At 39.5% G+C, this 16,929-nt stretch overlaps 1 protein-coding gene across 11 annotated transcripts in view; it reads right to left on the reverse strand.

The window, feature by feature from the left end:
• The window catches only part of USP3 (ubiquitin specific peptidase 3), a 102,650-nt gene that overhangs the window by 44,708 nt on the left and 41,013 nt on the right, over nt 1-16,929 (reverse strand). For 5 of the 11 annotated variants that reach the window (XM_004578001.3, XM_058665722.1, XM_058665721.1 and 2 more), the window contains exons 2-3: nt 14,689-14,749; nt 10,808-10,939 (exon numbers count right to left, since the gene is read on the reverse strand). In XM_004578001.3, coding sequence (XP_004578058.2) covers nt 10,808-10,939; nt 14,689-14,749 — 193 coding nt within the window. Of the gene's footprint in view, nt 1-10,807; nt 10,940-12,012; nt 12,189-13,488; nt 13,613-14,688; nt 14,750-16,929 lie in introns of those variants that run through there. The other 6 variants (XM_058665716.1, XM_058665719.1, XM_058665717.1 and 3 more) reach the window with 2 other exon arrangements.

Below are 16,929 nucleotides of genomic sequence, written 5' to 3' on the forward strand. Positions count from 1 at the left end.
TCTCTTCCACTTCAAAGAGAATTACTGCAACTATGTTGCTTAAGAATATTGGTCTGTAGTTTTCTTTGTTGTGTTCTTGTCTGGTTCTAGATTCAGTGTAATGCTGGTCCCATAGATGAATCTGGAAGGTTTTTCTGTGTTTCAGTTCTTTGGAATCATTTGAGAACAGATGTTAGTTCCTTAAAGGTTTGATAAAATTCAAGTAGTAAAGCCATCTGGTTCTGAGCTTCTATGTTAGAATATGTTTTATTATTGATTCGATTTAGTTGTTGACTGATTTGTTTCATATACTTTAGTATTTCCTTTGCTGTGAAATACATACACATGTATTAAGGATACCAATACTGACTTTTGAGGTTTATTTTTTTAACTTAATTAGGGGCCTGATGAAAAGAGAATCTTCTGGAGTGGGGTGCAGCCAGTTAAACTGCCACTTAGGATACCCACACCAGGATCAGAATGCCTGGTTTGAGTCCCAGCTGCTCTGCACTTTCCATTCAGCTTTCTGCTGCTGCACTTGGAAGGCAGCACACAACAGTGGAGACCTGGTTGCAGCTCCTGGCTCCTGATTCTGGCTTGGCCCAGACCTGCTCGTTGCAGCCACGTGACAGACGAACTAGTGAATGGAGTATCTCCCTCCCACTCATCCCATTTCTGTTACTCTGCTTTTCAAATAAGTGATATTTAGAAAATAAATAAAAGGGTGAAGTAAAAATGAAATTACCTATTTTTAAATGTTTTTTTTTCTGTTCAGAGTATCATCATACTATTTTAATTTCTCAAAATACAACAAACACAGGGGCATGGTTCAACATTAATTAGAGTGGAAATAAGTTAATAATTCATATAGTCACTATTACCTTTCGGGACCTTCTAAAATAATAATTTTTACTTTTGATGATTTTTGCATAGTTGATTAGGGTGATAAGGGTCAAGGGCTACAGGAAGGCAGGTAAGATCATTATTTCCACGTGCTCTTTTTCTTTCTTGTATCAGCAGTATGGAGGGAGGCACAGGGAGAAGCCACACCCAGCCTCCCAAACGCCTCTGCACCTTGAGAAGGAGATTTTTTCAACAAAAATATTTCCAAATGTATCTATTTGGCTAAAGTAAATACACAGAACTAGGAAGACATGTTGCAAAATTCTCAAAGTAAGCACAAAGACTTCACCAATGAAACTGATCTAGCAAATTGTCATCTGTGGAACACAATTACTAAGTCTTCAAGTCACATACAGCACATACATTCAATATTTGCCAGCTCCTCCTTTTCCCTCCAAATAAGAAGTTGCAATTAAAATTGTGCTACTAGTGCATTATTTTGGAGACTTATGCAGTGAAAACCGTGACACTAGCACATACCAAGTTCTCAAATATTTACTGAGCAAAATCTGTTATTGAGATGTTTTGGAAGTTGTTGTTCAGAGTGTTAACCCAAGCAAAAGGGGAGCTTGGGATTTTGGTTGTTTGATGTGCTGATTAGGTAGCTCCATGCTGAACCCACAGTGCATTGGAACCGTGAATCAATCCTAAAGATTCCCAATGACAGTAAATCTTCCTCTGAAGAACCTATAATTACTTAATAATGCTGAGCACCGAATACCAGTTCATTCAAAACTCAATTCAAAAAAAAAAAAAAAAACTTCAGATACAAGAGACACCTTTGTGACAGAAGCAGGGGTGTGATTTAAAAATAAAGTGGAAAAGGGTAGAAAAGGACTGCTTATAATATCGAATTTCATTCATCAAAAAGTATTTGAATCTTAGCTACATACCTTTCCTTAATGCATTTGTTCCTAAGGAGAGTTGACAGATTCCTTTGAATACTGCTTTTAATATTTATTTGGCTGTTTCTATTTTCAACTGGCAACTGCTCAGAAAAACAAAACCACTCATTTTAAAACATTTTACACACATCAGCTTTCCAAATTTATTTTTAATTTCAGTTACTACTTGCGAGCAGGCTCTCCAGGTATTTTAGGGACACTGTATCATATATTTGAAAATAGAAAATTTTTGTTTCTAGTATTTACACCAATTACCACCTCAGTGAAATAATTTGAATTGCCAAAAAGTGCTTAATAATAGTTACAACCAGGTAAACGATAAAGTGTTTCTACTGTGTTTCTGATTCAATAAATATGGCCTTGGGGTTGCCATTGTGGCATAGCAGGTAGAGCCACTACCTACAATGCCAGCTTCCCATATGAGTGCCTGTTGGTACCACTTAGCTGCTTTACTTTCAATTCAGCTCCCTGCTGCTGCACCTGTAAAAGCAGTAGAAGTTGGTCCAAGTACTTGGGCATCTGCACCTATCTGGAAGACCCAAATGTAGTTCCTGGCTCCTGGCTTCAGCCTGGCCCACTCCCAGCCACTGAGACTATTTGGAAAGTGAACCAGCGAATGGAATATATCTCTCTCCCCTCCCCTCCCCATTTCTCTTAACTCTTGTCTTTCCGAAAAAATAAATCTTTAATTAAAAAATAAATAATATGACAACAAATGCTGGTAGACTGGGTGCAATGCACAATTTGGTAATTACATGTCTTACAGGATTGAATTTGTTTTAAGTCATAATTATTTGACACTATTAATGGAATTGAATTTTTCGAGTTACTACGAAACTTATCTTAAGGCTTTAAATTTTATAACATTAATTTTTCAAAATTTATTTGGAAGGCAGAATGACTAGTGTGTGTGTATGTGTGACAGAAACGGGGGAGAGAGGGAGCAGGGGAGAAAGAGCTAGTGAGCTGACAACTGCTGACTGAGAGAGAGGGAAAAAGACAGAGCTTCCATCTGCTGACTTACTCCCCAGGTAAAGCCAGGAGCTTTTCTGGGTCTCCCACACAGAAGCAGGGGCACAAACACTTGGGCCACCTTGTTTTCAAAAAATTTTAAATGTAAAATAAAAATCCTGGGCCTGTTGCAGTAGCCTAGTGGCTAAGGTCCTCGCCTTGCATGTGCCAGAATCCCATATGGGCGCTGGTTCATATCCCAGATGCTCCACTTCTCTTTACATCCCTGCTTTTAACCTGTGAAGGCAGTAGAGGATGGCCTGAAGCCTTGGAACCCTGCACCTGTGTAGGAGACCCAGAAGAAGCTCCTGGCTCCTGGCTTCATATAAGTTCAGCTCTGGCCATTGCAGCTACTTGGGGAGTGAATCAGCAGATGGAAGATCTTCCTCTCTGACTCTCCTCCTCTCTGTATATCTGCCTTTCCAATAAAAATACATCTTTTAAAAATAAAGAATAAAATATAAAATATGAACTTTGCTAGACAAACTGATCCACCTTTAGTAATACCTCTTGATTTGGAAGGATGCTATAAAATACCTGCTAGGAAGAAAACAGTAATTTTTAATATTGCTTTCATGATTCGTTCTCAGAAATTCAGCTATTGCTGATATAAATGAATGTTGACAAGATCATCCTACGTCAAAAACTATTTGCTTCATTAGGGCCGGGACTGGGGGCTGGCTGGGTTAGGCTAGGCTGTATCACCTGCTGGTGAATGCCAAGCCCACTACCGGAGCTGCAAAAACTCCCCTGCTGGGTCACTGCTCCTGCTGGGACTGGAGGTTGATCAGGCTGCGCAGGGCTACAAAGCCCACTGGCCTGCATGTGAGCTGGGTTAGGGGGAGAGCCAGGCTGGGCTAAGCGATCATATCCACTGGTGCGTACATGAGCCAGAGTTAAGTGCAGGCTGGTTGAGCTTTGCCACAGCACCACTTAGCAGGTGCTAGGACTGGGGGCAAGTCCTGTCAGGCTAGACTACAGAACCACCAGGAAAGTGCAAGATCCAGGACTAACATTGGGGCAAGTAGGGATATTGTGGGAACCCCTCTGATGGGCTGAACCTCCCAGTGATGAGCATGAGAACGAAGGCTGAGAGCATGCATGGTTGGACAGACAGTAGCACCCACTGGCATGTATGTGAGCTGGATGGTGGGGTCAGTTGGGCTGAGCTAGGTTCCAACACCCATTGATGTCTACAAGAGTCAAATAGGATGCAGAACAGACTGGACCAATCTGCTACCCATTCCGGTATGCGCAGGAACTGGGGCTGGGAGCAGGCCTGCTGGCAGGTATTGGAGGCCACTGTGACTAGGCTGAAGTTCCCGCTGGTGTGCATGAGGGCTGAGTGAGTGGTAGCCAAGTTAGGCTGGGTCACAGCATCCATTGGTTTGCATATGATATGGGGTTGGTGACAGAACTAACCTGGTGACTATAGCCACCACTGTGTGTGTGTAGGCTGATGTGGAAGACAGACTGGGCTGAGCCCCACACAAGCTGGCACAAACAGGAGTTAGGTTGGGATCACTTCAGGCAAGGTTTCTTTGGGGACCCCAACTGGATCACTAGACTCAGAACCCCAACCACAATGAAAATCACAGGATCATGGAATGTCACGTGTCAGACCTGGATCTCTATGGCTGCTGATGTCTATGCAGTGGATGGCATGCCCAGATTCTCGTACCATGCAGGGCAGAACAAATTGGACAACTCCCCAGATCAAGCTTTGACAGCAAATATCCAGACAAACTGAGACTATGTCAGTAAATAGACCTTGGAAGGACTTCCTCAACCTTGGAGTAATGAAATCAACAGCAACGCAGAACTATTGAAACCACTTAAGCAGTATCCTCAGAACATGCTCCACATTGGGAGCCCTGAGATGACATTGGGTGACTGTCTCCCATTCCAGGGTACTGATATTGTTGGACTGCTGGGAATGGCCCTCTCCCCTACTCTCCCATATTTCCCAAAACACAGGGGACAAAAAAAAAGAGGAGATTGGAGGCAGCTGCCTCATTCCTCGACCCTCCCCACCCTAATCAATGGTCCATGTTGGTATGCATCCCTCTCAACTATATAAACATCATCAAAAACCAATGTATTATTAAAAATTAAAAATGATTTGTCTAGTATTTGAAATCTATTCATTCCACATTCATTAGAACATTAGAAAATTTTAATAACATTAAAACAGTATAAAACTTATCAACTTATAAAAACACTGAAATACACTATCTGCTTCTTTTCAAGCATAATGTACACCACACACAGTTTCACTTCAGAGGGAAACTGGATGGGAAGGCAAGAAGCATTGCTTTTTTATATATATTTTATTTTTTTTTATTCATTGATTACATTGTATTATGTGATACAGTTTCGTTGGAACTGGGAATCACCCCACCCCTCCCCCCCCGCCCTCCCCCCATGTGGAATATTCCACCTTGTTGCATATCCACTGATCAAGTACAGCTGAGATTCCCTCTTTGAAGCATAAACTAAACATAGAGTCCAACATCTTATAGTCCAATCTAGTTCCTCAGCTTCCTGGGGAGACCCTGTCCGGTCCGAGGGCAGAACCATCAGATTATCAACCCGATCAACTGAAGGTTCCAACATACCCTCAGCAACAATTAACTTCGTTGTGTAACTAATAGTTATAGTATTGAGTAACCAGTATGTTAAAAACAATTGCAATTTCTTAACCATCTCCTGTGATCACCTCATTGTCAATTCAGTTTTAGTTTATACACAACATATAACATAATATACATAAAATAACATGTTTTACATAACATCATATCCTCTTAAATTAACGCAAGCATGTGGTATCTGACCTTTTGGGATTGGCTCATTTCCCTTAGCATAATGGTTTCCAGTTGGGCCCATTTGGCCACAAAGAACTGCATTTTATTTTTTTTTTAATAGCTGAGTAGTATTCCATGGAGTAGATGAACCATAGCTTTCTTATCCAGTCTTCTGCTGATGGGCATTTTGGTTGTTTCCATGTTTTTGCAATTACTGATTGTGCTGCTATAAGCATAGGGGTGCATGTTGGTTTCTCATAAAACAGGTGTTTTGGGTATATTCCTAGAAGTGCTATTGCTGGATCATATGGTATGTAAGAAGCATTACTTAACAAGCAATCAACAGGACACTAGCCCTTGTGTGAAAATCTTGGGGAAGATTATCATTGTTACTGAAGTCTTCATTTACCTCTCCATTTCATGTTATTCTATTTATCTCCTCAAGAATAGGCTTGTGTCAAATGTGAAGGATTCTTTTTGGTTTTGCTATTCTGCTCTTGAAATAGCAATCTGGGGCCTGGCAGCGTGGCCTAGCGGCTAAAGTCCTCGCCTTGGACGCTCCGGGATCCCATATGGGCAACGGTTCTAATCCCGGCAGCTCCACTTCCCATCCAGCTCCCTGCTTGTGGCCTGGGAAAGCAGTCAAGGATGGCCCAAAGCCTTGGGACCCTGCACGCACCAGCTGTTGTGGCTCACTTGGGGAGCGAATCATCAGACAGAAGATCTTCCTCTCTGTCTCTCCTCCTCTCTGTATATCTGACTGTAATAAAATAAATAAATCTTTAAAAAAAAAAAGAAATAGCAATCTGTTCTACACTGTTTGGTTTGATTCATACAGTACATGTTTCCTCCCTGAATACACTGTTCACATCAAAACCGAGGGGAGCAACTCTCCAAGGGTCCATCCTGGGAAGGAAACAAAACAACACACCTATGTCCTGATTTAAGTATTCTGCAGGAAAAACATTCCAAGGCTTGGCAGTCCTCTGAATTGGTCAGAGGATATAATATTACTGTGGCATATAACCTTCTTCATTTTCAGAAGACAGCTAACAAATTTCAGTCTGTTGAAATATTCTGCTCAATCTGCATCAGAAACAAAGCACCAGAGAAAGGATAAAGGTCTGAGAAATGGTTTCTGCAGGTCCCATGGACATTTACAAATAACTAACAGGGCAGGAAATTACAGGTATCTCAAGAACTAGATCATCAGGAGAGATTTTATCCACCTGCACTGGAGCTTGGGGAAGAGGGGATTGAGAACTTCATAAAAGATAAGCAAAGATAGAGTAAGACAGGGACTCCTGTAGTGAAGAAAATAAAACAGGAAAGCCGCAAGCCTCACCATACACAGCACAATTTCCCTAGAGCAAGCACTGTAAAAGGACTACAATATTAGGCGAAATCAAAATACTGACTACAGTAATCAAATGTGTTCAATCTAATACACCAGTATTTCATCTTTGAAGCCGATCATTGAGTTCTATCCACAAGAAACGCATTCAGAGAGAACATCATGTGCTGAAATACTAAAGTAGGCTGGAAAAACGCCCATGTCGTCCTACACAAAGAAGGAGTCTCTTCTGGCTCATTTCTTAATCAGAGTGAGTTCTGGGGTAATGCTGAACATTTCGTCAGTGTACAATATCACTGATTCCTTTTAGGTCATCAGTGTAATGGTATACAATGACTCCCCAGCATCTTGTTTTAAAACCCACAAATGAGGCAATGATGTGAGCAGCTGCAGCTCCCTTCCCTCATTTCAGACGCTCTGGGTTCCCACACATTGCATCTCTGTATTAAGTTCACACAAAAGATTGGCAATTGGCCAGGAAGGCTCTGCCATGACATATGTGCCCTGAGGTTCAAGATTTTCCATTTAATTCCAATTTGGCAATGAAACAGCATGTCCTTTAGCAGACTATATCATTGTAAAACAAAGGAAATCCCAGATTCTAGTTAATAAATGTATTCTCCTAAAATGCAACTTATAAAAACATCAAAACATACTATCAGGATTTTTTTGATGGGCCATATGAATACTATCCCTCTGATATGGCAATTTAAAAATTTCCTTGAGGAGTTTTGTTTTCTCACAGGCTTAACAATACCAAAGTTCCCCATTAAACAATTCATATACATTGCTAACTGAGAACCAAGAATGTTCCCCAAATCCGCTTTGCATTAATTTGACATGATGTATGACAGTGGTTGTGAAACAGACACTTTAAGAATGATCTTAGTTTCCACTGTCTACAGCAGAAACAGTCACAAATATACAGAAACATGCAGTTCTGTAATTTGGTATCTACGTCATTCTAATCACATAAGTTTCTTGAGGGAAAGGAGAGAAATTAAACTCCTGAACTTAGGTAGAAAGGAGTACTCTACAATAGAAAATAATAATAAGCTAAGCATTAGCCCTTGAATGGAAGCCACAAGATTATCATTTTTATATAAGTCTTTGGGCTGGTACAATGGCATAGCTCAATATGCCTCTGTCTGTAGCACTGCCATCACATACGGGTGTCAGTTCATGTCCCACTTCTGATTCAGCTCCCTGCTAATGGCCTGGGAAAGCAGCAGAGGATGGCCCAAGTGCTTGGGTCCCTGCCCTCATGTGGCAAACCCAGAAGAAGCTCCTGGCTTGGGACTATCCCAGCTCCAACCACTGCAGCCACTTGGGAAGTAAATGAGAGGATGGAAGATTGATTCATTCTCTTTCTCTCTTTTTCTCTCTCTCACTCACTCACTCTGCCTTTCAAATACAAATAAACAAATCTTATCACAAAAAATTTTTCTTCACCTATCTCCCTTGTTGATATGGGCATCATTCACCTATATAGGATCTCTGGAATCTGTGGAAAATGGAATTCAAAGCTAATTTTGGTGTTAAAAAAAAGTTTGAAATTCATACTTAGCTGTCATAATACACATGTTCCATAAAATCTTTGAAGCTGCTTCAGAGCAGATATCTGAATAACTAAACCTTCAGATATTTATTGAACAGCCAAAACACAGTAATGTTAAATTTATACTAATGTACAAGACCTGGAAAATCATTCACCTTTTTCCTGCTTCATGTTGATAGATGTCCTTCTACAATATAATTATCAACTAAGGGTAATATGAAAAGGACTAGCACCCACTTCAGTGGAATCACAAGTGTTATTTGAACACTGCATTCCATCTCTGCTCAGTACTGGTGTCACATTCAAGGGCTGTATGGCAAGAAAAAAAAAAAAAACTTCCAAAGAGAGGTTTTTGTAAAAATTACTTACTTCCCAACTGGGAAGCATTATGCTTAGTGAAATAAGCCAGTTCTCAAAGGACAAATATCATGTTTTCTGTGATATAAGAAAGCCAGCATATATAATGTTAATATACATATATCCGTATACATGAACTGTAAGGGACCCTAACACCTTGGGAAGTAAAGGCACTATGCTGTATGTGTCACTACTTCCAAATAAAAGCAGGACTCCCAATGAAACTTATAAATGCACCTCTACATTATGATACTAGGTTTTCTACCTTTGCCTGTACTTATCATGTCATGATACATTTAAATATCAGAAAGTTAAACTTGTAACTTGTACTAAGGGACTATATACTATTGTGATAACACAAGATGGGGATGGTGGAAGGGGAAAAAGGGGAGGGAGAGAAGGCAGGGAGAGGAATGACTCCCTACATCTACAGAACTGTATTTGTAAAAAAACAATTTTATAAAGATGTCTAAAGAAACAAAATAAGTATTAGACAAAAATATATTTATGTATTCATTTATTTGAGAGGCAGAGAGACAGAAAGAAATAAACAGATACACTGCCCCAAATGCCTGTAACAGCAAGAACTGGGCCAGACCAAAGTCAGGGACAGGGAATTCAACCCTCGTCTTCCACATGGCAGGGATCAAACAATCTAAATCACCACCTGCTGTATCCCAGATGCCAAACTAGTGAGAAGCTGACATTGGGACTCAAACCCAGGCATGCTTCCAAATGAGACATGGGTGTCCCAACCCGTATCTGAACTGCTGTGCCAGAGTCCTGCCCAGCCCCACTACCATCTTCCCTTACCCTCTTTAATAAGTAACAATTGGGCCCAGTGCGACAACCTAGCAGCTAAAATCCTCACCTTGAATGTGCAGGGATCCCATAGGGGCACCGGTTCTAATCCTGGTGTCCCCACTTCCCATCCAGCTCCCTGGCTGTGGTCCGTGAAAGCAGTCGCGCATGGCCCAAAGCCTTGGGACCCTGCAGCTGCGTGGGAGACCTACAAGAGGCTCCAGGACCCTAGCTTCAGATCCACTCAGTTCCAGCCATTGCAGCTGCTTGGGGAGTGAATCATTGGCAGAAGATCTTCCTGTCTGTCCTCTCTATATATCTGACTTTTCAATAAAAAAGAAAGAAAGAAAGTGAGAAAATACTAACAATTAATGCCCTTTTTAACTGAGGGTGAAAGGACAAACAGAATGAAACAAGGGTTATCATAAACTGACAGTCAAGGAAAGAAATTTGCTTTGCATAAAAGCTCACTGCAAAATATACTGACTTACTGAGACAGAACACGGATATGAATTGTTAAACGTCATCTGTAACTGAAATAACCCAGTTATAAGTCATCACAGACACCTACTTTATTGTCATTTATATGAAACAGACACATATATTACATAGAGAAAACAGAGCCTCTTTTAAAGGAGTTCCTTTTCAAAATACTCTTAAAGTCTACACCCAAATTCTTCACATTTTCCTCAAAGGGAATATGAGAGTAGAATTGTACAAAGAAGTTAAAATCTTAAGACTATGACAAGATGCTAACTGGACAGTAAAAACATGAGTTTGAGTTTTGAACATAAGTTTTTTCAATTAAAAACAATACATGAAAAGAAAAACAAATTATAACGAAACTGATGTTCATTTCTCTGAAGTTTATGGGGCTGCACAGGGAGCAGAGAGAGGGCAGAAGAGAAAAACCAGGCCCAGGAGTTGCAAGGAACAATGCAAAGTGACAGCGAATACTTCAATGCGGGAGGGGCGTTCCTGAAAGCTCCAGTCCCCTGCCAATCCTAACTGGACTCAAAGGAACTGACAGCAATAGCAACTGGCTTACAAGGGCGAGGGGTGAGGCAGAGCAAGGAAGGCAGAATATCTGCACACACATGGGAAAAAGAATTCTTTCCAGAAAATACCCACTTACCAGAATGTACTGTAGCTACTGCAATCCATACACACTGTGTGCTGAACTTTTTCTTGTTTTTCTGACTTCTTATGGTTGGTTAAAGGTATTTGTGCATCTTCATAATGTTTCTTTGCATGACCATTAACATACCTTACAAAACAAATGAAAATTTACTTTCAACACTGCTTTGGAAATGATAGTTGGGAGACTGTAAAATTAAATGTTAAAATCAGAAAGAATTTAGAAGTATCCATTCAGTGACTTATTACGATGAATATTTAAAATACACTTCTTTTTTTCTACCAACTCACATAGTCAATCTTTAATTATACCCACGAATAGGGCCAGGTAAGGGAAGGCAATATATACACAACGCTTTTCAACCCCATTGATACTATCACCTATAAACTCCTGTGTTGATAGCTTTGCTAGAGTTGTTTTCTTCTTTTACATTTTTTTCAGATCACTAACCCTGAACCTGGGCTACTATCAAAGACCAGCTCAGTAAATTACTACCACTTTCCATGGTTCCACAGCCTCTGCCTGGGTTCCCACTTAATACAAAACATGAGAGTCAGAAGAGAAACAGGATAATCTTCCACCTTTTTTCAGCTCTTTTATTTGAATGACTATCAGCTCCATTCAGAGGTAAACATGTTTGTTTAGAAACAACCTCCTCCTCGCCTTGAACATGCTGGGATCCCATGGGGGCACTTAACCACATAAAAATTGTTATTTCTCTTCCTGCTTAAAGATCATCAAAGACTGATTGTGTTCATAAAATTTTTGGAATACTTTCCTACTTCAGTTTAAATTCTTTCAGTTTGGATTAATATGCAATATTCGCTCATTTACAGGGGTACTCTACAACTTTTTAACATATACAAATATTAAACCTACTAACCACACATTCCATACCCTTATCTTTCGTGTTTGGAGCCCAACTCAAATTCAATAAATTGTTCTGTACAGAAAACAGAATGAAAATAAAACAAGGATTCATATGAACATGGTATGCATCCAAATGCATTTACACCTTTACCTAAAGACCACCCAACCCTGTCCCTGACCCTTATGGGCAGCCAGTTTATAGATAGCAAGGCACATCTGAAAGCTTAGTTATACTAAATGTTGGTTAAACAGTGCTAAAATAAACAGCCCCACAGGATTCAGATGACATTTTCAGCACAAAGCACCTGAAGTGCACTGGGGGCAATACTCACCTTAGGCAAGGCAGGACAGTGCTAAAAGCAGGGAGCACTCGCTGCAAGCTCAGGAAAACTCAATGTAGCCAGGGCACTGGTAACTCAACCCAGAATTTCATCATGGTCTTTTTCCATTTCTTTTCATTGGACTTTAAATAATTAACACTCGAGACCTCTATGAAGCCGACTACATTCTTTAAAAGTAAAATAATGACTATGAGCATATGTTCTAAAACTAGACTGCCTGGGTTCAAAACAGAGGTTTTTGTGCCATTCTGAACATAGGAGCTAGAGTGAGTTACTTAACCTCTCCCTGTTTCTCCATCTGTCAAATGCAGAAAACAGTATTTATGCCTCATGCATGCTTGGGTGATTAAATTAGATGATTTGTGGCTTATCACATGTGAATGCTAGCATTTTTATCAGCATTTTCCTGTCTATGCTTAACTACTGTTTAATCAGAATCTAAACAACATAACCAAGACATGTTTGTATAGCTCAAGAAATATTTGCTGTTTAATTAAAAGGGTAAGGTCTAAGAAACAATATGGGCTCTATAACCATTTTAATTTCCGGTTGTACCTATAATGGTGTGCCATGAAAAACAATAGTAATATTTGTGGTGAGAAACACCTTCAGAATCAAACAAAAGGTCATTCTGAACAACAAATTGTAGGTAATGTAATTACAACACTATTGCCCCCCAATGTACAAGATGTTTAGATGCTTATTATGTAAGTTAGGGCTAAGGTAAGAAGTGTGATTACTTATGACATTGCAATCAGCCGTGTTTTGGCTAATAACCAAACACCTAAGTCAGAAGTTAAAGAGTTTTGGATGCTCCAGCTAACATAAAAATGAAGACTTCCCTCATTAAGCTTTGGGTTGTAATTTCTGTAGCAGACTTTTTGGTTTATGGTACAAAGAAAAAGTTTCATTGTATAGGCCACAGATTTTTAAACAATAATCTGAAAACGTTGAAAAATAAACCAAATAGTATCATAAAAACCAACCAAAAATATTTCTGAAATACGCTATTGATGAACTACATTTCCTAGTTGAAAAAATTACTCAATTTAAAGTAAACAGGTAGTATAAACTTACTGAAAAAGCAGTGCAGTTGGTAATCAACACCCAGGATCACATGATAAAAAAAAAAAATTACCCAATTAGTTGCATAAAATGCAGATTCTAATTCAGGTTACTCTCAATCATCTGCTTAAGCAATTGCGTATCTCCAAAACTACGTCAAATTTCTAAATTTAAGCTTGCTTACAATTGAAAACACTCCACCTGCAGAGTTCAGAATTTTCAACTTATTTTTCCAAAACCTACTTAGAGAATTTATTGCTTGCTATTTTAAGAACATCAATCTCTCCAATTAGGGAGAGTCAGGTCTTCTGTGAACATATGGCCTTCAAGGCTTGTACTGTAGAGCACTATGAGACACCCAGGGAACAGGCTAGAGAAGCTTTATTGCATTATGACTCTCACCTCTCAAAATCTAGGAGAGGAATCTGCCTCTTCAAGTGCAGAATTTAAGTGCTTCTAATTTTCTTCTCTCTCTCTCTCTCTTTTTTAAGTTATCTGTACAAAGTATTTTCAGGTTTCCCAAATCCTAGAGATTTCAAACCACAACAGCCACAATTAAGATATGCACTTAACACTTTCCAAAAGTACTCGTAAGTGTACATGGAAAAAAAACAGATGCAACTCCAGGACTCAAAATGTGGAAAATCAAAAGTTAACACAGATGCTCTCTTCATGCAATGAGGATCTAAAAAGTAACAAAGGGGAAATTTTCCAAATAGACAATGTAGACTTCAGCCTGTGTGACTTTCCACCTCCTGGCTCCTAAGCTATTGACCTCTAAATTCAAAACAGAGTCTGTAAGCTAAAAGAGCAGTAGAAATAAACGTGCTATTAGCAGAATAAAGGAACAGAGAGGTTGATATTTGAGGTTGGGTTAAACAACAATAACAAAAAAGACTACAAGTATTTAGGTAATATTTTTAAGTCAAGAACAGGGAGGAAATGCTCAGGCTTGGATGGGGACGGGTGTGGCTAAGGATGTTAAGTCAACAGAAGGCACAATGTTTTAAAGGCACAATGAAACATTTGGTACATGTTAAACAGCGATTAATAATTGAACTTCACTAAGATCATTTTCAAAGGGAACTCCTTTTATCTGTAAATGTTTTCCCCACAAGAATAGAATCTGGTATTTAATTTAAAAATCAGTGTAGATACGGATGGGGTAGGTAATAGGTGTACCAAGGTGAACCGTGTGTTGATCAACTGCTTAAGGATGAGAACACAGTGTAAAATTATAAGCCTGACTTTGTGCTTAAATTTTACTCTAATAAAACTTTTTAAAAACAAATATTAGGTAAGCTTATTTTAACACTTCAAAGCTTCATTATTTCATCGTTTCAACAACTATTATTAGTAAGTTGTCTTAAATATGAAGTTATTCTGAGTACTAACATAAAAGCTTTTCCCTCCAGCTTATTCCCAGTTGTACCCTAGAACAAAAGAACTCAACTGGAGAGAGAGGCTCTGTAGAGAATTACACACTATGATTAACAGTGATACTAAATATATCCAAATGAATAAAGCTTTGACATAAATCTTAAAGGCAAAGTAAGGGAAAAAAAGCAAATAGGGTAGTAAGGTAATAAATATGTCACCTACCTTCCACAGTGGACACTTGAACAAGTCAAACAGACCCAGGGACTTTTGTTGGACCGGCACACTAATAAAAAGAAAAATATACAATGTACCAATTGCAGCATGTTATTTCCCAATTTTTCCTAATCTAGCACATACCCTGTGTTCCAGTTAAGCGTTCCATGACTGCTCAGTAGTACTAAAATCACTAACCTGCTTGGTGAATACATTTATGCAAAATGACTGCTGTTACAGTTCAGACATTAGTTTAGGTGTCAGTCAAATTGCCCATGTTTTGGGGGCCTGCTCCCCAAAGTCTTAGGTTAATGGTTCACAAGTTAATATTAATGGCTAATGGATTAAGGGTGGAGACTTGATTTAATTCTGCTGTGTAGGAAGCAGGTGGGCCAACAGAAGGCCTTTGGATCGCTGGAATGCACCCTTAGAAGGTAGTTTTCCACAGGGGGTTAATTGTGAGTTGGGCCTGGCTGCTCCCTCTGCTTCCTGGCTTTCCCTATGACTGTTCACTCACCTACACACACAGACATCCTCAGATGCCAGACCGATGGGGCTGCCCAATCTAGAACTGCAAACCTCCACAACTGTGTGTTAAAAAAAAAAAACCCTTTCCTATATAAATTAGCACCTCTCAGGTATTTTAGTTAAGTAACAAAAAACTGGCTAATACAGCTGCCTAATTCAAGTTGCCCTGTACAGAACTCGCGTGCATATCCACAATGGCTGCCTAGTTTGTCAACTTAAGTCAAATAATTTAACTACAGGTTAAGCACACATACACACTTTCTCTTTTATTATTTCCCTTTACCACTATTTTCCCACTAAAAATATTCTTTTACAGTCTAGTCTTTTCATCTCATCTTTGTTACAAGGGTCAGCTATGATTTTAAAGAACAATAATGTGTTGTTTTTCAGTAAGATATATAATCTAATAAAATAACTAGGGATACTAATCCTAACTTTCTCAAAAACTTTGAGTTTTATAAGATACATAATAACTACTTATGATTATTCTGATTTTAAAATAATCACATTAAGTGTTTCAGGAGTAAACAAAAAGAGTGTAGAAACTTTTACAATATCAATTAGCATGTTATTAGTGTTTATTCAATTGCAAAAAAATTAAAAACAATGATTTTTCAAAGAAAGGACAGAGTATCACCTTGCAAACTTTTTCAAAACACATGGACTCTACACAGGCAATGACATCACAGGAGAACCCAAGAGCAAAGACCGTGTGTATTTTCAGAACAGCAACTTCCCAAGTGACTCCTTCACACAGCCTCCGGAGAAGCACCAGAGCACAACCTCACACTCAAGATCAAAACAAAGCCACCATCTGGCTCCTGGCAGTAAGTTCTCAATAAACATTGGTTGAAAACAAAAACTGAAGTATCTTAGTTTAGGATACGAGGCTCTTCCAAGATCTGGTCCCCACCTCCATCTCTGACACACTACAACAGGCCATTCCCACTGTTAAGAAATGTAACCTCGGGCCCAGCACTGTGGCCTAGCGGCTAAAGTCCTCACCTTGAAAGCCCCGGGATCCCTTATGGGCGCCGGTTCTAATCCTGGCAGCTCCACTTCCCATCCAGCTCCCTGCTTGTGGCCTGGGAAAGCAGTTGAGGACGGCCCAATGCATTGGGACCCTGCACCCGTGTGGGAGACCTGGAAGAGTTTCCTGGTTCCCGGCTTCGGATCGGCACATACCGGCCCGTTGCGGCTCACTTGGGGAATGAATCATTGGACGGAAGATCTTCCTCTCTGTCTCTCCTCCTCTCCGTATATCTGACTTTGTAATAAAAATAAATAAATCTTTAAAAAAAAAAAAGAAATGTAACCAAAACTGTGAAGGCAGCAAATCAAGAACTCCAAAGCACTCCCAGTGCATACTGAAAAACTGTTTCATGGGTCCTCCCAGAAATTGGATTTAGAGCTCACGGCTGACAAGAATCCAGCCTATGAACCTATAAAGTAATATTCAGATTTTTATTTCGGAAATAATTTCTATCCTACAAAGTCCAAAGGTTATGGTTTTAATGCCCTATGGATATTAACCAATTTTGTACCTAGTCTAGCAATTTTATTTTAATGCTTTCTTCGGTGTCTGTATATATGCTCATTCCCAAATGGTCTTGAAGCCAACTTCCCCACCCTATTGGCTCCCTTGTTAATGAGTTCCATCAATCTTTGTTATGTTTGTTCCATATTAGTATGAGAGAGAAAAGGAGAGGGGAATATGCAGCA

This window comes from Ochotona princeps, chromosome 6 (genome assembly GCF_030435755.1).
Source record: "Ochotona princeps isolate mOchPri1 chromosome 6, mOchPri1.hap1, whole genome shotgun sequence".
NCBI lineage: Eukaryota > Metazoa > Chordata > Mammalia > Lagomorpha > Ochotonidae > Ochotona > Ochotona princeps.